We start from the raw sequence: 25259 nt of genomic DNA on the forward strand, positions 1-25259 counted from the left end.
TGCCAGTCTCCCAGCAGCTTAGCGGCGCCTCTCATCTCGTGTTTCCATCCCTAAGCCTCTGTGAGGGGACCGTGTGCCCAACTGGCAGCCTCCGCTCTTTCATCCACTCTTAGAGAATAGAATAAAGTTCAGCGGCATTACAAGGATCTACCCAGCTACACTCAAACGACGCCGGAAGAGAAGCGCCCGACACAGCAACGCGTGGGCCTAACTCAAAGCTGGCGCTCCTCGGTTTATCTCCGCTGACGGATCTCCAGGAGTTGAGGCTCGTATCCTCATTTGCCCTTTTATCAAACACCCACCAACCTGATACTTCTCTCGGATGTCAGGGAGGCATCCTCCTTGTCATTATTGACTGCAGAATTGTCTAAGTGGATTTGCTAGACTCAAGACATTACTTCCATTCTCATCACTAAGATAAGATAATATACCCTTTATTGATCGCCTGATGAGAAATTCAGGTCTTACAGCAATAAATAAATTGAATATTCCTTTAAAAATAACGCTAAAGCTATGGCAACCTTTGAGTAAATGAGCACCAAATTGACTGTTTTTCAACCAATACGCCATAATAGGTTCTGAATGATCAGTTGTAAAACGCTTAAGTTAAAGCTTTAAAGCTTTAATGTTGACAGCACTAATACATATTCAGGGTGTCAAAATTAGTGTGTTAATTTTGAGTTAATTTAAAGTTCCTTTAACACCACTCATTTTTTATTTTATTTTATTTGATCTATTTATTTATTTTAATTCTGGAGAGCTCAGTATTGTTCATTCTGTAATTTCACCGATTTGACATGTCATCATCATTGCTCTCTCTTTTTTAATTTTTATTTCATTTTTTTATTTGGTATGTGGTTATGTGCCACTCATTTTTTTTAACGCACGATTAATGACCGCCCAATTCAAACTGACTGCGGAACGGACGCGGTGCGTTTTCCGTACGGCCGCAGCAAGGAATAGAAAGCATTCGAGTCTGCATGTCAATTCTCAGCTACCAGCTGCAGTGCGGTGCGTATGCGGTGCAGAAGGTTTCCGCAAGGGTTCTATTTTTTCCGGAAGCTGCATGCGGATTTTCATGAAGCTGAAGAAATTACATGAGCCGGACAGGAAGTCGAGCGTTGGCATCAAGGTAGATCAAAAAGATTTCAAAATAAAACCGTTTGCAAACTCATTTTTTGGAGGGGAGGGATGCTAGCTACCTACATAGCATGACGTGAGTCGGACATTTAAGACAAAAAACGAGTTCAGAATAAATTAAACATGACAAAATAACACTATTTAAACACAAAACGTACTTACCCATGGTAGAAGAGCCATGGTAGAAGTCACAGAAATAATGTCCAAAAGAATATCAATGTGACAACAGGCAAGTGTGGCTATTGTTTACCAATAGGACCCTATATATACACGGTTGTTATCGCGTGAACTCAACTCTCCCGTGTGAACCCCCGTGATCTTGTGGTCTGGCGGGTGCAGATTTCCGGACACGGAAAGCTCACGGAACGCACGCGGTGTGAATTGAAGTCTGTGCGGATGCCGTACGGAAAACGCTCCACAGCCGTTCCGCAGTTAGCATGAATTGGGCGTTGCTTGGAAAGCCTGTACTGGGGGAATTTACATCAAAATTTAGCAGAAATAAATTTAATAATATTGCAAATACCTGTAAAAACTGCGGTCAAGTTGTATTTTGAACTTTTAAAAATGTGCAGAATTTCACAAGTCACTTTATGTTAAAGATTAGATAGCTCTTAATATGAAAATAAAAATGCACAGGGCTGTCACCAACATCTTAGTAATGCAATTATGCCATCTAGTGGCATAAAATTACTTCAACACAAATCAATATCGAACTTTTTTTCAATACAGTACATCTTTCTAATTGTAAGAATTATTATGAAATTACTGTATTAATGACTAAAAGATGCAGCCATATTTCTATTAGTAGTTTAAAAATGTTCCTACTTTTATGTTAAAAAGAGTATGAAAACTTTTTATTGTACATTTAGAACATAAAAAATCTGTGATTAATTGTGAGTTAACTATTGAACTCATGCGATTAATTATGATTTAAAAATTTAGTCGCCCCTAATATACAGTATTTATGTGACCGTCTCTGGCAAAAGTGTCCTAATGTGCCAAAAAATTTAAATATTGATATATTCAAATTCTGCACTTAATTCCCTTTAAAATGATATATAATATATGGACGTACCTCAAAAAAAAGTTACAGCAATTTTAATGTTGGAAGGTTGAAATCCCTAGTTTTGAGAAATACGATTTAAAGTTTTGGTACTTGCATCTTTCAAATGTCCATAGCAAGCAGTACCTTAGGAAAAAGATATGAACCTAAAATTTTCAGGAGCTGTTAAAATATCAGTAGAAAGTCAATTGCAATCACAGGTAAGGCCATCATCCAAGATTTTGAACCCTTTAAAAGTTTTGGAAGTTTGACCTCTCAACAGATGAAATCAGCCTCAACTTTGAAGACCACATTCAGTTTACAATTCATCTTCTGAGGCATCAGCCAAAGTTTGGTTATTTTATTGTTGCGTCTTGTGGTATTTCCTTGTTTAAATGAGGTCATAATACCGCAGTGGCTAATTTGATTTAATAATTTTGTATGAATTAAACGATTATTTGCAATTTGGTGTGGCCTGTGACAAGTAAGTTTATTCATAACATCATGGATGGATGTTATTTCTCAAATGCTTTTGGACACAAAATTAAAATGTTATGATGGTTCAACAGAGTTTAGTTCTCCCCCCACCCGAACACCACACCCAACAACGTAATACATGAGGAACACAACAATATTGTATTTACAACTCACTCCTTACCCTGCGAGGATTTTAGGCCGGGGTGCATGACTCACCATCGCAGGGACCATCGTGATGATTTTTTATATTCAAGTTTCATATTTCACATTTTATTTTAATTTCATCCCATTTAAAGACTATAAAGTGAAAATTGATGGTGATTTTGGTTCATTTTTGACGCATCGAGTTGCGTGTCATCTTTCATAGACACCGAGACATCGAGAAGTGATCAAAACATTACATTACTGTATTTACATTACTGTATTTGTAATGAAAATAGTATATGTGAGTATGAGGATATGATTTATAAATGTATTATGGTGTATGTCTATTAATTTCATGTACATGTACATGTTCATGTATGTCGCTGGCAAATATGCGTATGTTAAAATGCGCTTGTATATATGATTAGGTTTATATATTTCCTTTTGTTGAAAAACTCTACCTCATTTTTTTATTATTATTAACAAATAAGGGGTAGGACTAGATAAGTTTTTGTTTTCTTTTTTACTTGTGATAGCGCCTGTCAATGCTTGACTCCGCCTTGCTTGCACGGTAGTCAGTGGGCATGCCTTAGTTATTTGAATAAAATGTAGAAATCGATTAATTGTGAAATAGATCATGGAATTGAAATATATATATATACACACACTCACACACATATGTGTGTATATATATATATATATATTTATATTTATATATATATATATGTGTATGTATATATATATATATATATATATATATATATATATTTATATATATATATGAGAGAAATTAAAATATATATATTTGACAAAAAAAGTTTTCATAAAAAAAATAAAAAATTCTACAAAGTTGTATATTCTTGCGAAAAAGCCGTACACTTTTGCAAAAATGTTGCAAATTAGGAATAGGAAAAAGTAGTAGGTTTTGAAGAAATAAATCTTTTGATAAAAGTCATCTTTCAATGTTTTTATACAATAAATGCAGTCAGTAAAAAAAAATTTCCTCCCCTGTGTATTTTCTGAAAAAAAAAAAAGATTTAATCTTACAAAAATAAGTGTGTACTTCTGTCAGAAAAGACATATTTTCCCCAAAAAGTCTTTTGGCTAAAAAAAGAAAGAAAAAAGAAAATCTTCTGAGAATAAATCATCATGTCATCTTCACCTTTTGTAAACCTGCTCAACATTTAATCCGAGGAGCAGTCATCCTAAGTCTTTTGTCTAAACCATTGAGAGCAAATTAGTGGTGAACCGACACCAAAAAGTCTCCATTGCATTGAAAAAGTTCTCTGTTTGAAAGCCTCATTTGTTTGAGATCAGCACTGTTGCATTATTAAACAACCCTTCCATGGCCGACTCCATAACTCATGACTATTTCAAGAACCAGACACATACACACACACACACACATAAAATGGACAAGTTGGCTGGAAGTGAAGACAAGGCAGGGTGACAAATCCATCCAAGATTCTCTGACTGCACTTGAGGCATCATTAAGAGAGGGAAAGCAACTTGTGGGCTACATTTGCATGCCACTCTTGGCCTCGTAGCTCGGTCTTGACCATTTTTTTTTGTGAGCAAATGACCCGATTTGGATCTGCTGCGACAGGTGTCAAATATTTGAGTCCATCTGTTTGGTCTTATTTTGTTACATTCCTACTTGTTTTGTTCCTGCTGCCTTTTGACTTCCTAGGCTAACTGTTTTTGTGCCCATCAGTTTGCGCTGCTACTTTAATTTGATACGTTTGTATTTGAACTCTCAACCAAGAGCCACTAAAGGACTTTCTTTGTGTTCTTCTGTGATTGGTGCTGTGCATTGGAGGCCATCTGTTTGTGCTGTTACAGCTTTTATTTTGGTAGGTTTCCACTTTGTGGTCTTGTTCCCCCGACAGGACTTCCACTGTGTCTTGATCATTATGCAGCACCACAAGCTGCCTCGTCTATCCCCGCTAAAGCTCGGAGCTACTTAATTTTTGTCTGCCATTTGTTTTGATGTAAAGCTCAGCACGTACCTTCTCTCTCCCTCGCTCTATCCGACGGTGGCATTAAACGTCTCAGCGCCATCTGGATCCACCAGCGCCAACGCTCTGCTTTTTAAGCGCTTTTAATTGGTAAATATTTACGAGTGGGAGCCCTCAGCGGGGCTTCGCTCGCAGCGTGTTTTAAGCGCCTCTGCGCTCCCTGACGCCGATGCCGTCTTTGATTGGAGTGCAGATAAACGCAACCTGTGGCTCCGCCGTTGACAATAGCCACTAAATAACTAAAGAGACTCTCTTAAGGTCAAGCACTTTATTAGCGATGCTCCCAGTAATGCGCAGCAGCGCAGTGCTTCATCACACGGCTTTTTGGGTTTTATCTATGATGGCAATGAGGAAAATAAAAACCCACATCATACTGTCCGCATGATAGCTGTTAGCATTAATACGTTTCCATTTTGTTGGGTACAAGTTGTAATGAGAAATGAATATTTACTGATTTGGCTATATGTTAGCATTGCACCTGTTAGCATGTTAGCAATTCTTATTAAAAATAGAACATGGCAAGATGTGAAATCATCTTATCTTCTCTAGTCGGTTTGTTGTCTTGCTGTGAATCCTTACCATTCCAGCTTGCTCTGCTTGGGTTGCTATCATGCTGTATGTTCTAATTGTTTGTGTAACAAAGTGTACAGTTATTAAACATTTTATGATCGTCTTACTTTGACTCGGGAGCATAACGACTATTTGTATCACAGTGACTTTTGCTATTTACAGGGTTACTACGCTCAGATGTGAATAGCAAAGTTTTTCCCATAATGGTTATTATAATTGCCTAAGTTAATAATTTCAAGACGATATATACCACAAACTATAACCGCCAAAAATATAGGGTACTTTTTGTTATTTTCGTAAAACATGCACAATTAGAAACAGGTATTTGCGCAGTTGTGGGTATGAACACAGGTGACTTGCTTCCCGGCCAATAGAAGCAGCACCACTCATTCCATTTGAATTCAGCGCAGGAGAGGCATGAATACCTGATTTATACAATGATTCAGAGTGTTTGATACACGCTGTTGTCATATTTATGAATAAAAAACAATGACATCCACCACTCAGCGTCAAATCTAACTCCCAGTGCCTCAATTAAATTCACCAAAATCGCATTATACCACTTGTGCCACAACTAAGACCTGCTTTCAACTGGTCTAATGTTGAGTCTACTTTTAGCCTCCAAATTGTCAGGTTTGCCAGGGGTGTGTAGAGGAAAATGCCATCGGGCCACCGCAACGTCCAACATGGTGCAGCATGGTATGACAAATTCACAAACATATGGAAGTAAGTTTTCACCGGCATGAAAACTAAGATTCACCAGTATTTATGCCTGAGCGCATGTGCGCTGTCTACGAAAATAAAGCCCTCAGTATCATTTCAAACTTAACTCTGAACAGTAGTCCTCTCGTTCAATTTTGTTCTATACAGGTTGGTTGTGACACTCACAGTTGGTCAGCTTAGCCACAAAAATCCTCGCTTTGTCTACAGATGGAAAAGTGGGTCTTCCGTTCTCGACAAGTCCTGAGCACTTCTAGTAGCGTCCCCAAGCGCACTATCAACAAGATTCACAAACCTTCACAAACTCACTGTGTCCTAACTACAAATGGTCATGAATTCACATTTGCTGGGTTTATACTCACTCAGAAGCTTGGTAGAAAACACTCATTGCCGCGCACACATTTTAGATTGTTCCCACGTTGAGCTAAGCAGCAGCTAACTGCTAATAGCTGACTTTCGTTTGAGCTAATGATGCAGCACAATTAACTGACATTAATTTTACACAACTGATTCACTCACATCATCTCAATAAGCACAATAAAGTGTTAAAACCACGGCAATACCTTAGTTGAACGGTAAAACTTAACTGTGGGCACAAAACTCTTTATCGCTCTTCCTCTCTCCATTTAACTCATAATTCTGATTGCCGTGTATGTTGTAACAACACGTCACTGACTCGTTCAAGGTCCCGCTCAAACATGGGAAATTACGGTGTCTTCAACATTAAAGTCCAACTCAGCCCGCCAACCAGACACTTGCTCCACCCCTAATATTTGAAAACGGCGCTCAAAGGAGGCATTGCGTGGAGGACCGTTAGGCTTGCAAAGGGGGCGTGATCTGGCTGTGATTGACAGCAGCAGTGAAAACTATGGTCAAATTTCTATACTACCACAAGCTAAATAATCTAACCAAATGGTATGCTAATAAAATCACTAACCGGGAAATTGAGATAAAGATGTTCGCAAACGCTACAATTTCAACTCCAACTCGCCAAGTAGTTGTGTAATAAGGCGTGTACGAGACTGAGCCGGTGGGTGACAGAATGACTACGTCAGCCTCACAGAAGTGGCGTGGGTATCCCAGTATTCAACCTGAAGATGGCGCCACGCAGACGCCAAAATAAGGACCAGTATGTAGACCGCATTAGTAGACACCGTTTATACAGTTTATCAGCAAAAAAAAGTTGATTTGGTGCTGATGTACCCTTTAACTATTTTGTCTTTATTGAGGCAATTAAATAGTTTATGGTAAACTTTATAATGCAACCGATAAAATAAAAATGAGCAATGAACAACATTCCTTTTAAAAGTAAAGAGCTTACAAATGACTGGATTAAAAAAAAAATACACCAGAAGCGTAAGATGTCTCACATTTGCAACCTACAAAACTACAAATTATTATTAATATTGTTTTAAATGTATACACTACTGTTCAAAAGTTTGCGGTTTCTTCAAAAATACTTAGGCTGTGTTGAAAAATGTGCGATGAGTGAACTGGCGGGGGTTGACTGTATTTCCTGGGTTTGTGTAACTTGTGTGCAACCGCCCATGTGCACTTGAGGGCCCCGGTGTGTTCATTAATCTCCGTTACGGGAAACGATTCTTCCCCTGGCGTACCCCTGACCCGCCACGCCGGCATCTCATTTGTCTCCATCTGGGTGGCACGGAAGCTCGTCACTTACCAGAGCGCAGTAGGTTTCCGGCGGATCCCCGCACGTGATGTTGGGTGGATCGAGGGTCACCCGCAGGTACTTTGTCATGTCGGTGGCTTCAGGCTGACAGGCCATGTAGTCCCACGCCAGGCCTTCCTCCGTGTAGATCTGCGATTTGCACACGTCGTAGTGTCCCCAGGCCGCGGGGTAATGTTGCATGGCGTAGGCCACGCCGCCGTAGACGGCGTGCAGGGCAAGCAGGATGCTCAAGATCATCTTTGAGGTGAATCCTCGTCTTCTTTTCTTTGTTTAAATAGTCACAATAAAAGATGTCTCGGGATGATTTAAACGAGCCACAACGTTGTCAACCGCCGCAGCATCCTTTCCGTGATTAGCCTCCGTGTGGTCACTGGAGATGTGACCAACAAGAGTGTGGACGGGTTGGTTGGTTAGCGGTTAGATGCGACGTGCAGAGAGGCCGTCAGACGTGGCGGTCTGAGCACCCCGTGTTGGTGTTTGGGTCCACGGGCTGCGCCGTCCTAAAGACAGATGAGAAAAGATTTGGTTTACAATGATGCTCAAGCGCGCTAATAAGGCTGCACCTTGCTTACTTGGCAAAATAATAATTTTAACTTAGTTGCTCCCCAAAACTTATAAAAACTTTCTATTTTAAATATTGCCATGGTCCCAAGAACAAATTTATACATTTTTTTTATGTTTTTTTAATGCTAGAGCATGCAGAAGGCTTTGATGCAGCCTCTGACGTTAACTCTTTCACTACCACTGACGTTAAAAGACGTCAAGTAAAAACCTACGGAGGGCCGCCAATGACGTTAAAAGACGTCATCCAATTTTTTATTTTTATTTTTGGAAACGGGTGGAGGGAAGCCTTGGCCAGCTGTGGTGAAAGTTTCAAGTAGATCTAGTTAGCCTAATGACTATTTTTGGCCCCTAGATGGCAGCAATGACTCTCTTTTGACAAGATTTGGTAGGCTTCAGTAGAAGACGTGAGGCGGAGCTAGAGGGGACAATGGCTGGGGAAGGGAAGAGAAGAGAACATGGCGACCGGTTTGCAAGCAGCTCACGCTCGAGCATTTTTTTTCAAAGACGAAAAGCATCGACCAACGCTATAAAGAGCACATTGATGACGACGATGATCATCATCGATGATGATGCATACCTGCCAACTTTTGAAAGTGAAAAAGCCTAGTAGCTAGGGTCCAGGGGCCGCATGTCGACGTCCGGTGGGGGGTTCAGGGGGGTGAAGCCCCCCTGAAGCCAAAGGATTTTTAGCATTTTCAGGGCTTAAAATGCAGCTAAGAAGTAACAAATTTTACATTTTTTTCACAATCACAACCTCATGTTTACTGTCAATTTACCTTAACTGTACTGATGGAAATAATCAAAAGAAAGTTCTTTAAAGCTCAACAATTTATTTAATATAACAAAGTCATAGAAAACCCTCATAAATGAATGATATCCAAATGTTCTCCATGTTATACAAGCTACAGCCTAAGCATTATTTGTTCTCCATTGTGCATCGTTTTGATTTTTTCAACTGGTCTTTCGAATGGGTCACACTGTGGCACTTGTATCCAGATGATGTCATCATCATTTTCCTCGTCATCAGTTACGAACAACGGTACATACGAACATGTCTGCGCGTACAGTACATGTCGAAAAATGTCCGTAAAGAGATGCTGTAAGTTAAGATTTTGTATTGCGCGTAGTGCTTCTTTCCGCCGCTAATACCGCCGCTTGGCGCTGTGAGAGCTCATTGGAGGCTCTGCAACGTGTCGAGGAGGAGGAGGAAGAAACACTTCCCCCCGTGAAGAAATTCGAGGCGAAACTGTTGGCGGAGGGGTTTTCGCTGATAGATAAAGCCCTCGCACTCTTCGAGCAGCAAGACCCAAACATCGAACCTTGCCCAAAGGTTGCAAATCAAATAAATGATGCCACACAGTGCTACCGCGTCATTTATGAAGAAAAAAAAGGAAGCTGTGCAGTCGTCGTTGGATCGCTTCTTTCGGCCAGTTTCGAATAAATCCTCCAAGGGAGATACTCGCCAACCCGCATCTTCTTCTCCTCGACCCTCAACTTCTTCCGACGTGTTCTTCCATTAAGTGTCTCTCGTTCTCTCTCTAACATTGCACTGTACTGTACGTATTCTCTCTATTTTATTAAAAGTTTTTTTCAGTACAAACCAATGCCGTTTATTTGTATACAAGCCTTAAACATACTTATATAAACCTTCAATATACTTATATAGGCTTTAAACATAAATTATAATACAAAATATAGCGCTGAAGCAACTTACGAACGACCGCTCGGAACGGAACTCGTTCGTATGTTGGGGAGCGTCTGTACTTCGCGATCTCGTGGTGGAATGTTTTTCATTCTTAATTTACGATTTTAATTTTTTTTTTTTAAGGGGAAAACCGTAGTTTTTGTAATGCAACCGTAACACCGTAATGGGTTCAAGAAAACCGTACTCATTACGGCAAAACCGTAGTAGTTGGCAGGTATGATGATGATGGTGACTCCGAGGTTGACGGCGAAGTTGGAAGCGTTGACGCGGCGGCTATGACGACGTCATAAAAGGTTCACGGGCTAGCGATGCTAACACCGGAAAACGCGGAGCACAACCGAGCACGCTCAGGCGGACATTCAATCGGACGACGAAGAGTGCCCCGAGTCCAATGCATATTCATCGGAGGAGTGTGTACAGTCTGCTACTTGCTATTCCCCGGAAAAAAAGACCGTCTGCACGCGAAACGGACAATGGAAAGTGAAAGTAATCTGTTGTGCAAACCCTGCTCCCTCTCCTTGCACGCAGGAGAGCGTTACAAAAAGAAAAACTGTATTTGAAACATCCACATAATTGTAAATAGTACCACAGTTGCACACATTTGTAAATAGTTTGCGAAATTGTTTTGTCAAATTGTTACACTGTTGAATGGAAATAAACGTATTTTGCAAACTAAAAACACTTTTTCATTGTTAGTGGTGGTGTATTACAGAAGTAAAGCACTATTTAGGTGTTTGTGGCATCATTCATGGACAAAAAGAAGTGTACAATTCACTAGAGTGCATGAAATAACATCGTTTCACAAAAAGCTCTTTTTCTCCGCTTTTTGTTTCAAAATAGAGCATTTCGGTGAAAGTAACCATTTTCTATTGTTGATTACTGAAGAACGGAATAAGGTAGAAACAAACTTTTTTTCTGATGAAGGGATGAGAGTCCAATCTTTCATTTGGTAGTATGCGCTTTTCCATAGTCCAAACACAACATTTTCTGTGGACCTTGAATGATCAGTCAAAATGCTTAAATCGGCTGGCACTGGCGACATCCCGTTTCTGAAAACGTCTGGCAGTGAAAGAGTTAAGGGGTCGCTTAAAGGAATGGTAGTTATTACAAAAAATGGCCAGCAGGTGGCGGCAGAGTATAAGAGCGCAACCAGGGCCATGTTGCAACAACCTGTTTTCTCCAGTGTTTTAAACAAATTTGTGAATAATGACGAACAATGATGAAACTTAGCTATATTCTAATGCTAATTGCTGCAAAACGGAAACAGATACAACTATACTTTTTTTATTGTGATGAAAGAAGAGACTCAAATCTTTCTTTTGGCAGGTTCCATGTTTTTATAGCAATAGAACATACTATTCTGTGGGCCTTGACGATTTAGTCAAAATCCAGTAAAACAGCCGTGTTTTTTCAGTGAAAATGGCTGGGAGTGAATGAGTTAGATACAGGAGACAAAAAAGACCTTTCCACTTAATAATTAACAACCAGCAGGTTTTTATCTTAAGATAAGACAGTTTTTACTTAAATTTAAACTAATTATAGACAAATCTCTCACCATAGATTTTGTTCTATGAGACAAATTGACGTCAGAACCACAGTAGTGAATTTAACGACTAAAACAACACATTTGAGTACATTTGGTTTGTTTTGTTTTGTTGGTTTGTTAAAGTCATCAGCATAAACAGCAATTGTATCAGGTTGTCAGCATCAGAAGTAAATGCGTAGATTCAGCCTTTGAAAAGTAGTCTGACGGCTCTCATCAGCCTATATGGGGCACTGGAGCGCTGCTAACACTGCTAGCCGCTAACATTGGAGCCGCTAACGCTGGCAACAGGTGCCGTGCAGTATTGTTTTTAGTGCCATTAATTGGCGATTGAGCGTGATATCAGGACGACGGTGTGTTGTTGATGTCAGTAGCAAGAGTTTGTGACGGCAAACGCCCCAAACACATTCTAGAATTATACAAGTCAACACTGCAGTTCCGCTGCCAGGATCAAATCAAAATAAATGCGGGATGACCTTCTCAACAGATTGGCGCCGTGTACTGTCATGCATAGCATGAACAATTGTTCCTGTGTTCGGGTTGACAATGTCTTCCTGAAAGTGTAAACTAAAATCAGCAGATATCCAATGCAGAAAATGTCTTAAGCATTTTTCGGAACTGAGTTACTCAACTTACTTGAGGACTTGTTTCAGCCCTAGTGACTAAGCAGGAAGATGAACCATTTATAGCAACAACAAAAAAAAGTTCCGTAGCATGTCTGTTAAATGTGAAAATGATGTTGCACGAACCCTACACTCTAAAAACTGTTGGGTCAAAAGTAACCCAATTATGGACTGATCCACTTTATGGGTTAATTTGACTCAACTTTCTGGGTTGTTTTATACAAAATGACCCAATTTTTTGACCCAAGTAAAGGATCTAACCAATATTTATGAGTTGTTTTACACTGAAAGACCCATTTCTTGACTCAAAGGTAGGTCAAATTGACCCATGCAGATCGGTCCATTTTTGGCCCTTCCGCAATGTCAATGTCCCTGTGTACGCTTCGACTCCCCTGATTTTGATGGGAATGAGGGGGAGCCGCTTCAATTGGCTGGGATTCGGCTGAGTTCCATCCAACAATGGAGCACAATGGAGCAAAATGTCAAGCAAAATCAAGCAAAATTCAAAAAGAAAGAAAACGCCACGTATGCACAGAATTTGACTGCGCTTTGCACTAGATTCAACCAAGGTTATTTTAGTTAACGAAAATTAACGAAAAAACTTAAATTCAAAAAAGAATTTCATTAACTAAATAAAATAAAAAACGAAAATGCTTTTTTTTAATTATGAAAACTAACTGAAACTACATTTTATGTTTACAAAACTAACTAATTATGGCAAAAATGTCCTTTGTTTTCGTCTTTGGCAATTAATTCAATACATGAGCCTTTGGGGATAATTTTAAATGTGATGTTAAGTATATTTATTTAACCGGAATAAGGATGTTTGAAAGTGTGTCACACAGTGATGTCATCTAGCAGCAGCCAATAGTAAAGCACTTTCAGATGACGTCCCTCCTAGGCGACAATTCAATTTTTGGCTCGCCTGCTTTTTCATTTAACTCACCCGAAATGCAACACCAGGTAAGAAATGCATTATTTTTTTAATTTTATCATGGTGTTTATTAAATATTGCGCACAACCGTAATATGTTTTTTTTATTATTATTATTTTAATTTTTACGAAAACTAACACTGAAACTAACTAAAACTAAATAAAAATGTTGCATTTTTAAATAACTAAAACTAATAAAAGCTAACAAAACCACCTTGAAAACTAATAAAAACTACATTTAAAAAACAAAACTCAAAAAGAAATAAAAACGAACTGTAATGAAAATTCTAGAGCTATAATAACCTTGGACTCAACAACCAAAACTCTCCTGCTCAAAACTACATCCTCTCCCCCATTTCTATTCATTACTGCCTAATGAGCACTTTATTCATGAACACTCTACTTTTTGTTTATCAAGCACAAAATGACCGGAGAAAAATTCTTACCTTCCTGACAGTTCTGACTGTCACTCCAGCTTTCGTCGATGCTGTCACCACTTCTTTGTGTGACGTGTCTAAAACCACCACCACCCTCCTTCAATGGCGGCGTTTTAGTTAGAGCGCTGACTTGATCGGGTCTGGGAATTTTAGGTTTCCCGACCCGACCAGCTGTTTTTAAACATGTCACAGGAGGAAGTGGTGACAGCTCTGACAAAGGCTGAAGTGACAGCCAAAACCATCAACAAGGTAAGAGATTTTTCTCTTCATTGTTAAAAAACGTTTGTCTGCAACCACCCCCCCCCCCAAAAAAAAAACTTTATACCTCTTAGTATACATATTCTCTACATATGTGTTACACACACAGACACGTGCACAAAAACACACACAGGCCCCACATGATGTCACATCTGACAAAGTAAATTGATTTGATGTTTGCCCTCCATGGATTCACGCGTGTACGCCTCTGTAATAACCTGGCTTCAAATCAGAGAATACAATTCAAGTGGAACCCGAGAGCCGCAAAGCCCAATCTCTCTGCGATTTTCATACAAAGGGGCTTATTTCCATCTGCCCAAGTCACTGCATTTAACTTATTGCTTTTCCAAACTGCTGCCTCGTCGCCAACATCCGAGCTTCGCGAGGCATTTGGGGAAATATTAAAGTCAAATAGCGCGACAGAAATGGTCTCTTTGAGGGATTGTACTTTTGGCGGCGGAGCCATCACAAGTCATCAGTCAAGACGACTAACTGCTAACGGCGCCTGGCAGCAGTCGGCCGCAAAGTCACGACGACGGCTGAGAAACCAAATTTTAAAAAGCGGTGACGAACGCAATGACATGTTGGCGACCGATATGTTAATATGAGCCTTTAAATAAAAATGTAAAAAAGTTGTAAATGTCAGCCTCTGATCTGAGGAAGCATCATGGGGAAGGCACCCCCTACATACGCCCGCCTTTCATAACGCGTGACTTTCATTACAAAGCCAATTTAAGTACCAGCAGCAGGGTGGCGGCTGCACTTTGCTTCCTCAATCCCACCACCCCCCATCCTATTTTTTATTTAATAGGCAACACGGCAAGCTAATAAGCAGCAGAAAATGGAGCTAAGCAAGGCAATATTGCTTTGATGGCAATGTCAGATTGAAATGGGAGATGAAAGACAGGTGTCAGCGCATGAATCCAAGTATTCAACGTGGTTCTGCAAAGTGGTCCGACACTCGTTCTTTGATGAGATGATCAATTTTCAGAGCTGAGTATAATCATTTATGAGTATAAAATTCCCCTTTTGTCCACTTGGTATGTGGCTATTTTTGAAAAATACAAACAACAAAAAAGAAAAGAAAAAGTCTGACAGTCTAGGTCACAAATTCTGCTACTTTAATTAATCAATACTATTAGCATTAAGTTCCATTTACACATAAAGATGCCAAATGTTCAGTATATTAAAAGTGTTTTTTTTTTTCATATTAGGGGTGTCAAAATGAGTGCGTTAATTAGGAGTGTGCGATTAATGACCATTACTTACTTGGAAAGCCTGTACTGGGGGGTATTCCAGTCGCAAAGCAGCAGACACAGCCATGTCAAAATTTAGCAGTAATAAACTGAATAATAATGCATATATTTGTGGAGGCTGGGGTCAAATTGTATTTTAGAAAGTTACTTCATGTCAAAGATTAAATAGCTCTTAATATGAAAAGAAAAATGCACTGGGCTGTCACCAATGTCTTACAAATACAATTATGCCATCTAGTGGCAGATATATGTTCTCAACACAAGTCAATATCACATTTGCTTTCTACAGTACAGTATATTTGTAACTCAATTTTGTGAATTATTATGGAATTAGTGTGTCAGTGACTAAAAGATGCAGCTATATTTTTTATTAGTTTAACATTTTTTCCCACTTTTATGTTAACAAGAGTATGAAAACTTAAAATATTTTATTGTACAATTGTACAAACAGATACAAAATTAATCGTGAGTAAACTTTTGAAGTCATTAATTAATTAATTAATTACGATTAAAATATTTAATCACCTGACACCCCTAGTAAAAATCTCAGATTTAATAAATATGTTGTATTTTATTTTTTTTATAATGTATAATTTGTAGTACTTGTATTGATTTCTATTGTGCCCAGTGATGGTTATCATGACTTGACTTGACTAACAGGTTCGAGATGAGATCACTTTAATTATGTGATAGCACATGCATGTTCCTATACATGACTGAGCGTGCTATGGATTATTTTGAGTTGTACTGCTTATTTCCATTGTGCAAGGTCGCAGTTATTGTGAATAACTGGCGTGAGAAGCTGTCGTATTAAATCACACCATGTCCACTTGCACACCCTTATACTGAGTGGCAAGCCCAATCTCATGGAAAGTCATTTGACGGTGAAAAAGATTCGGTCAGATTCTATAATAAAAAGTCATCAATATTAGAGCAGCTGTCAGTATGCAAGGAGAGGAGGGATGTTAGATGACCACCTCACCAACCCGTCCCCCCCCCCCTCCTCACTCAGTCGCTTTCACTCTTTCAAGCGAGTGAAACACCGCCTTGTGTGTGCAAGTGCGCATGGGTGTGTGTGGGTTCACACAGCCTCCAAGCGTGGATGTGTTTTCAAAGTCAGCGGGCGGCCAAAAGTCCCCCTGTCGGCTTCCACTAGATGACCAGAACGCGTTTATTGGATTCATTTAAAAAAATAAAAAATCATGCCTTTGATTTATTTTCCGTCTGAATGCATGCCAGTGACATCACGTCTGATCACTGGGTTCCACATGATTTAAGCAGCAATATGTTGGAGCTGTTGCCTACAAAATAAGAGTGTTTCAGTAAATGGTGGCTAGAAGGGACAGTTATTCACTCAACCACAAACTGATTTTGAAATATTAATGCAGACATAAGTGAAAGTAGAGTTAGAGACACTATAAAGTGAACTGATGTATATTTTCTAAATACTTTATACATTTTTTAAGATAATTGCTGAAAATGTGACTGAGAACTATGTAGTGCACAATTGTGGAGCTAAATTATTAAACTACACCATTTTAGGCTTTCTGATTTTTTAGGGGTGTGGCTAAATAAATTGCCCCTCCCCCAGCATATAATGCTGCGTTTAGACCACAAAGGAATAACCTTATTATTCTCACGACACAATTACATATAAAGTCAGTGCATCCGAGCCGGTTAGTATGGAGAAGACTTGTTCACAGCCAACAACTAGCATCAACTAGCTTTGCCTACAGCCCTACACCATGAAAATGCATCTTCATTTCCAACAGATTGCTGTGCCCCGTCGGCCTTGAACGGACGCACGTCAAAGAGAGAAGGTGGAAGAGCGAGGTAAAAAAATTAAAATTAACTTTGACTTAACAGCCAACATTAATTAGGATATGGGCTTTGCGCTCAACTGGCCAATTTGAAGTGCCTCTTGAAAAATACCTGCAACCACTCGGTGGGCTATACTTCAGACATCTCATACATGATACTTACACATGATACTAGGTGAGTATCATGTGTAAGAATAAGGTACCAGTAAACCCTAGCCCTTATTTTTATGCAACCATAACACTATAACCCTTACCCTAACCCACTTAAAACCAACGCAGCATTTCCTAAACTTTCTCCAAACAGTCTTAATGGTCTTGTGTGATAAGAAAGACCATTAAGGCTATTTACAGACCCATTAAGACTGCTTAGAGAACGTTTAAGAATGTTTCCTAAACGTTCCCTAAGCAGTTTTAATGGTTCTCTAAATCGTTAGGAAACAAATAGGAAACATTTCTAAACGTTTTTTAAACAGCCTTAATAGTCTTCTGTGGTAAGAAAGACCATTAAGACTATTTAGAGACCCATTAAGACTGTAAAGAGAACATTTATGAAAAATTCCTAAACATTCTCTAAACAGCCTAAATGGTTCTTTAAACAGTTAGGAAACAGATAGGAAACATTGTAGCATCCTCAGTTGAAATAAAGGTGGTGTCTCCAACTGTTGTTTCACAACTTTCATTAAACATTCCTTTGTGTGAACACACCGGAAGAGCTACAATACAAACGAAGAAAAAATGCAATTAATAACTCAAACGGTAGGTTTTGTGTATGCTTTTACCATATTTAAACCATATATGATAAATAAATTGCCTTAAATGATTACGTTTTATACCCTTGACAATATCTTCTTTGAATACAATTGACAGTGTATATTTAACATTTTAAACCTTGCCCTTTGCCCTTGTAAATACCTTAAAACAAAAATAAACCATACAGAAATACAGATTCTTAGTCAATAAAACAGAACATTGAGCATTAGCGTTGCTAAATATTTACCAAGGTGCGTAGATTAAACGTTTTACTATGCAGTAAACTACACAATGAACGTGAAATATAGCAACGTTAGTTAAACAATGAAACATTGCATACGAATCTCGTTCCCTTCTCAACCAGGTGCTAAAGAATCGTTCACTGAATTAGTTGTAAACGCGCGCACACGTCTTCTCTGCACTTGGAAGAAGCTCCTACTAATGGCAATACGTCGGTTACTTACGTCCATTCCTATCTGTTTATTAGACCTTTTCCTGTATCCTTCAAAATAAAAGTATCAACTATATTATTATAGCACAATAAAACAACGCAATTCTGCAATACAAAAATGCAATAACAAAAATAATAGCAGGGTCATTTACAGACATACTTAAACTTTCTCTAACAGTCTTAATGGTTCTCTAAACAGTCCCAATGCTCCTTTTGAAAATTTGAATATGTTCAAAATGTCCTTGTGACAAGAAAGACCACTAAGAGAACATTTAGAAAATGCTGCGACCTTGAAAGAACCCTGATGTGAAATCAACATTCTAATTTTCTAACTTTCTAACCACCAAATTCTAGTCCTTACTTTTACCCCATTACTGATCTTGTCATCATCAAACTCTGTATTACATTGACTTTGTTGCTGGATGTAATAATTCCACTTCACATCTACAGGGGGAGTCTGGGAGCCAAAACATCTCAACGAACGAAACACCTGTGTCACAAATTGAATCAATCTCAAAACAAATCAAGCGCTCCATTGTGCAGCCATTTCAACTGTGACTCATCTTTGTATGGAACACCTGCTGGACTCGACAATCGACGCGTCCGCACCGCCGCCATGATGCCGTGAGACATCGAAGCCAACGGGCGCCCTCGTCCCCCATTGTCCAATGTGAGTCACGGCGGGATCAGTTGGCAGGCACTCGCGAGTCTGCACTGGCACCTGTTTGTGATTGTCTTTCTCCTTTTCTCCACACATCACACTGCCACCTCCGCCTCTTCCGCGTCTTGTTAGAATAAGCAGTAACCTTGCTGAAATAGATCGATGTAACCACTAAAAATAATACAAATGCTGTGTACGTTAGCTCGCTTTCCTTTTGCAAGGAAGGGGTGACAACGTGAAGGACCCTGCTACCGCCCTGCATTATTCACGCACTACTTCTCTCCGATGACCGCAAAAACAAAACAAAAAATGCAGAGCACATCACTAGCATTCATCTAACATTCATGCAACCAACACAGACGGACAGCACAAACATTAAATAACTCAGGAGACCCTTTCACACTGGACATGTAAGATGGCTCCCCCCAACACCCCCAGCTGCCGGCTCCAGGGTGGTTGAAGTCGACCTGTAATTTCAGTGCAAAGACTTCACATTCTCCTCTGCGTTGAAAGCAGTTGTCGCTGTCTCAGACCCTGTCATCACCATCCACCCTGTATAAATTCACCAAGCGGTGACGGCCACATGAATGTGCACTGTAAAGGGTCCCAACTAACATGTGATGTTTAACAGCTGAGACTCAACTGCCCACTTTGTGCCGTGAAGATTAAAGCAATTTTCTCAGTCCCAGACATTCTAGCTGAAGTCACTACCCATCTGAATGTGCCAAGCTACAACATACAACCGTGTGAACATACACTGAAGGGGCCGTGAGTACTGTGTGAAGTTTATCAGTTGAGACTCACTGCTCATCCCTCTTTGTGTCGAAAGCAATTGTCACGGTCCTAGACGCTGGCACAGATTTTGGCGCACATTGAATTACCTGAATCCGCAACACCTGCAAGAACCCACACTTCCAGAGGCAAGTTTAACAGAATCACTCCCCACACGATTGTATTGGAAGCAATTGTCCCCGTCCCAGATGCTGACATTGTCATGCATCTAATTCAAATCAGAATGTGGCAAACCGGCTCACCAAAACGTCAGACAGTGAGTATGTGACGTTTAGCAACCAAGACTCCCTGGTCACACTCCTTTCGGGTCAAAAGCACTTGTCATTGTTCTAGATGCTGGCACAGATGATGCATCTAATTATCTGAATGTGGCCAGCCACAATGGCTGCATGAACTACACTTTAACAGCTGCGATTATTTGGGGAATTTGAACAGCTGACAAATAATCCCCATTTTAGGAAGGGGGGGGGGGGGTTGTTGAATGTCATTATCTTTGCCTTATGTTGTAATGTCCCAAAAAAAGTATGCAAAAACCAGGAAAAAAATTGCATATTTTTGGGCCGTTTTAAAAAAGGCTAACATCAGCCAATTAAATCGGCTGGCAGACTAACCGGGTGGGCCCTACTATATATAATGACAAAAATGAATGCAAAAGCCATTCGCCAAGAAATGATGTACAGATGTGCCAATTTCGGCCCCCGAACCTCAGGTTGAAAAATCTTTCCACTTAGTGTTGGGTGATAAATTAATATCAATATTAGGGAAACATCACAATATGATAATTATCAAGATATTGTGGGGAGGTTGGCAACATAAAAACGGTCACAACATTGCAAAAAAAAAAAAAACAGCTCATACTAAAAACACACACACACAATATTGTACATAACAGCAATGCATATAAACCACCTACAGTCTCAAATAACACTTAATATTGAGGCACTTACTTGCTAATGCACGCACACATTGAGTTCCTCCACATATTGACTCAGTTCACAAGCATATTGCGTTCCCCTTTATCTGACCATTATCGTGGATTTCAAACATAGAAGGACCAAAACATGCCTTGCGAAAATTAAACTGCACTAAAACGCTAGCCACCAGAGGGTGCTAGAACTGCACAAATGGAAATCAACCTGACTTTTTTGCTGCTTTTAATATCGAAGATATTGTGGCAGTTTTAAACTTGCGATATCACGATATTGCCGTTATCATTACATCCCTAATCAATATATAGAGATAGACATGGGATCAATATCAATAGAAAATAATGTTTGATAGGAAAAAAAAAATTGACAGACAACGTGAGTTTCTCCACGCTGAATCAATCACTTGGCGTAGCGTGAATAGACTCATGCCAAGTTAGCTTGACACCAACATGAGCAAACAGACGCAACAGGCGCTAATGTTGGTTTTGCTGCAGTCGTGTAACTCAGCAGTGGCGGAGCACTTATAAAACAGAAAAAGAAAATGAGCACTCCCCTACATGAAATGACAGGAGAAACACCCAAGGCTCAGCGGATGACACTGTTGACAAGAAAGGCTCAAAAAGTTCAGCAATGTGGATGTTGGTTTTGTAGTCTGACAAAAGTACAGTAACATGCACTACAATTCGTGTCGAGTGTATGTTTACACAAAGACAGGGAATCTTTTCAAAGCAATCTTTTTGCTTTTTTTTAACCACCTAAAGAATTATGAAGTATTTGCTCTTTTTTTTAACCACCTAAAGAATTATGAAGTATTTAATTCAAAAGGCAAGTGTGAACAAGGTACAATTAAGATTGAAAAAAAAATTTAAATTTGTTTTATTTTGTCATGTATAACAACATCAACAGATATGGAAAAAAATATCAAGATAGATTTTTTTTTCAGGCTAAATCCTCAGTAGGATCAACGTTGACAGTATGCACCACCTACTTACTGTACCTTAGATGGTGTAAGAAAAAAAAAAGGTTTTCTACAGTATAGTGTCTAGGACACCTGTTTTGAATTGGATGAAATTCTTTAACTATGAAATGTGCCCTGAATGTCAGCTTCAAATCAAAATTGCAGACTATGTACAATTCTAAATCGGCGAAATTATAACATCTACTTCCGATTGAGCTCATTTGGGTGAATTCCCTCGTAAGAGTTCTTCAAAGTAAATCAGAATCCTGGAATTCTCCCCAAAACGGCTACTTCTATCCAAAAACGGCCTACTTCCTTATAAAATTAGGGCATGGGTCCCCAAGACATTTTGTCCTGTTCTAATGGACACGGGCACCTAATTTTTTTGTCAATCATCGGTGACCCTCGTGTGAGGGGCTGATAGACTTCTAACGTTCCAGGGGGCACTACTGTGTAACTTTTGGAAAGATTTTTTTTACAAGGACACACCTATTTCAAAAATTTCCCATGCACATGTTGGAAGGTATAAACTGAAAAGACAACATAATGAAAGAAAAAAGATTCCCCGTGTGATAAAACACAATTAATCTCCGGTAAATGAAGTGCTATATCCAACTTGACTTTTTACGTTGACAAAAACGTTCAGTTCAATTTATCGGTAATTAATTCACCCTGCGTAAAATCACCAGCATCATTGCGATGCACCAAAGCCATGACGTGGAGAAAATACTCACGTTCAACAAGTTATCCACAGCCGCGAGGACGGATTCAGATTCAGTCTTCTCTTTGCAACTTTTAACACAATCCCTTCAATTTCTGGTGCGCGTCAGTGTGATGAGGAGTGCACTCCAACTCGGAGGCACTTCGAATGCCGTTGCTTGTGTTGGCGTTACAAAAACTCTTTAAACGTCAAAGTCCATCATTTTTTTTTGTTAGTTGAGAAGAATCGGTGCAATTGCTCATCTTGTTGCACTGCAGAAGAGAATCAAGCGCGTTCAATCGACGGTCCAAAATACTGAGGCAGGGAGCCGTCTTTTTTTCTTTTCTTTTTTTTTCTGTGTCCGCCGGGTCCTAAAGGTAACACCTGCCGCATTTTACGCGAGAAAATGATTTTGAAACTTATATAAACTCATTAAAAAAAAAGAAAAAAGACGCGTGTCATTTAAAAAGATGATTTATTGCAGGTTAGGGTTATTAGTCGTTATTAAAGTTAACGAGGCGAAGATGCTTTGCACTCAAGCCGTGCAATTGACACTTCAACACATTCAATTGGACGAATAAACACGAAACGGTGAGGTTGCAAACAGATGGGGGGGGGGGGGGGGGGCGTCTTACCTTCCATGAGTATGAAGGTGAAGCGTGGCAACAAATAATCCGGGTACACGCGGGTGTAATCACTGGCCGACCGCGTTGCAGCGCACACTGCCGGGGTGCAGCAGCAGTCAATGCTGGCTGGGTGGGCTTCGCCCCCCACACACCCCTACCCCCTCCCTCCCGGCGAGGAGTCGTGGATGCCTATCACCTCCTCCTCTTCCTTCTCCTCGCTTCCACTTCTTTTTCTTCCGCGAGGCGCCAAAGCATCGCCGTGACAGGTCGCTAATAACGCCACAGAGGGTCGGTGGGTAAGGTGGGGGTCGCTCTGTCCAAAAGACTGAAGGTCAGCCAGCTGTGAATGGGTTTCTCATGTATGTGTGAAAAAAAAATTAGGCTCAAGATGCTCACTATATAATCAGTTGTTACTACTTACTCAAGTGCATGGCAAATGAAAATGTGTAATTAAAAATAATATTCAGTTCATCTTTTTTATTATTGTGACGGTTTATTATACAATAGTTCCTTCAGGTACAAGTGACCAAACTTTTTCCAGATTTTTCCCAGTTTGACGAGTTGCGAGTGCTGTATAGTACTGTTCAACTAAACTCAGTGAAGAATCAATACATGTATGCAGAACATGTTTAGTTCTTTAGCTTCTATTTACAGTATTTGTGTTATTCTATTCATATATGCTTATATTATTTACACACACAAAAAGTTGGTCAATAACACATAAATGGAAATAAAAATAAGGAGCTAAGGAGGGTCTCAAATTAGGGTTTCAAACTAGGGCGAGGGTTTCATATTAGGGTTTCAAACTCGGGTTAGGGTTCCAAATTAGGGTTTCAAACAAGGGCTAGGTTTCAAATTAGGGTTTCAAACAAGGCCAAGGGTCTCTGAAGGGAAAATAACCATGGTGAGATATGTCCTCATGTAACCTCTTATATAAGGATATGTTGTTGTCCTGAACTGTTGTACGAATCCAGGTGCCCAACAATTTGTAAATAAAGGGCGGAATCAGCCTGGGAACTCTTCCTTGTTTATACTACAGCCTTCCCTGCTTCGCAAAACATGTTTTCGAAAGTGTCTGAGAAAGGGCTTGGCTAGCCCGGTTTCTTACGCTAACGAATAAAAAACGGAGCGGCACACGGTCCGGACAGAGTCAGCTGTGGAACACGTACGATTGCCCAGCCGTTTTGCAGCTCATTCTACCCGGACCGTAGGCTCTCCGGTCTAGTGTCAAGGTAAGCGCTGATGATGATCATATTATGCTGCTTAACGTTGTAGTGTATTGATTGCTGTTTGCGGGGAATAAAAGACACAGTTATTCTAACAAAGCATATCAGTCTCACGATCCTGCATAAAAATATAAAGGTGAAGTAGTGTTTTCCACACAACAGTCTCAAATTAGGGTTTCAAACTGGGGCTAAGGTTTCATATTACGGTTTCAACCTAGGGCTAGGGTTTCAAATTAAGGTTTAAAAATAGGGTTAGGGTTCCAAATTAGGGTTTCAAACAAGGGCTAGGGTCTCAAATTAGGGTTTCAAAATAGGGTTAGGGTTCCAAATTAGGGTTTCAAACAAGGGCTAGGGTCTCAAATTAGGGTTTCAAACTAGGGCTAATGCCTCAAATTAGGGTTTCAAACTAGGGCTAGGGTTTCATATTAGGGGTTCAAACTAGGGTTAGGGTTCCAAATTAGGGTTTCAAACAAGGGCAAGGGTCTCAAACTAGGGTTAGGGTTCCAAATTAAGGTTTCAAAATTGGGCTAGGGTCTCAAATAAGGGTTATGAAGTAGTGCTAGGGTTCAAAATTAGGGTTTTAAAATAGGGCTAGTGTCTCAAATTAGGATTTTAAAATAGGGCTAGGGTCTCAAATTAGGGTTTCAAACTAGGGCTAGGGTTTCATATTAGGGTTTAAAACTAGGGCTTCATATTGAGGTTACAAACTAGGGCTAGGGTTTCAAATAAGAGTTTTTGAAGTAGTGCTAGGGTTCAAAATTAGGGTTTTAAACTAGGGCTAGGGTTTAAAATAAGGTTTTGAAACTAGGGCTAGGGTCTCAAATTAGGTTTCAAACAAGGGCTAGGGTCTTAAATTAGGGTTTCAAACCAGGGCTAGGGTCTCAAATTAGGGTTTCAAACTAGGGCTATATCGCAAATTAGGGTTTCAAACCAGGGCTAGGGTCTCCAATTAGGGTTTCAAACTAGGGCTAGAGTTTCATATTAGGGGTTCAAACTAGGGTTTGGGTTCTAAATTAGGGATTCAAACAAGGGCTAAGGTTTTAAATTAGGGTTTCAAATTAGGGCTAGGGTTCAAAATTAGGGTTTCAAAATAGGGCTAGGGTTTCATATTAGGGTTACAAACTAGGACTAAGGTTTCAAATAAGAGTTTTGAAGTAGTGCTAGGGTTCAAACGAAGGGTTTTAAAATAGGGCTAGGTTTTAAAAATAATGGTTTCAAAGTAGAGC

General features: G+C 39.7%; 1 protein-coding gene and 1 long non-coding RNA gene across 3 annotated transcripts in view; one reads left to right on the top strand and one right to left on the bottom strand.

The window, feature by feature from the left end:
- The window catches only part of LOC144044857 (uncharacterized), a 109734-nt gene extending 90293 nt beyond the window's left edge, over window positions 1–19441 (top strand). Inside the window, exons 2-3 of the long non-coding RNA XR_013291374.1 lie at window positions 16893–16953; window positions 18592–19441. This is a non-coding gene — a long non-coding RNA (uncharacterized LOC144044857). The remainder of the gene's footprint in view (window positions 1–16892; window positions 16954–18591) is intronic.
- LOC144044855 (netrin-G1-like) overlaps window positions 1–22942 on the bottom strand; it is a 93417-nt gene extending 70475 nt beyond the window's left edge. For both annotated transcript variants that reach the window (XM_077559524.1, XM_077559523.1), the window contains exons 1-2: window positions 22817–22942; window positions 7793–8301 (exon numbers count right to left, since the gene is read on the bottom strand). In XM_077559524.1, the coding sequence (XP_077415650.1) occupies window positions 7793–8038 (246 nt within the window). In that variant the 5' untranslated portion in view covers window positions 8039–8301; window positions 22817–22942. The remainder of the gene's footprint in view (window positions 1–7792; window positions 8302–22816) is intronic.
- Window positions 22943–25259: the final 2317 nt, after the last annotated feature.

The sequence above is a fragment of the Vanacampus margaritifer genome, chromosome 2 (assembly GCF_051991255.1).
Source record: "Vanacampus margaritifer isolate UIUO_Vmar chromosome 2, RoL_Vmar_1.0, whole genome shotgun sequence".
NCBI classification, from domain to species: domain Eukaryota; kingdom Metazoa; phylum Chordata; class Actinopteri; order Syngnathiformes; family Syngnathidae; genus Vanacampus; species Vanacampus margaritifer.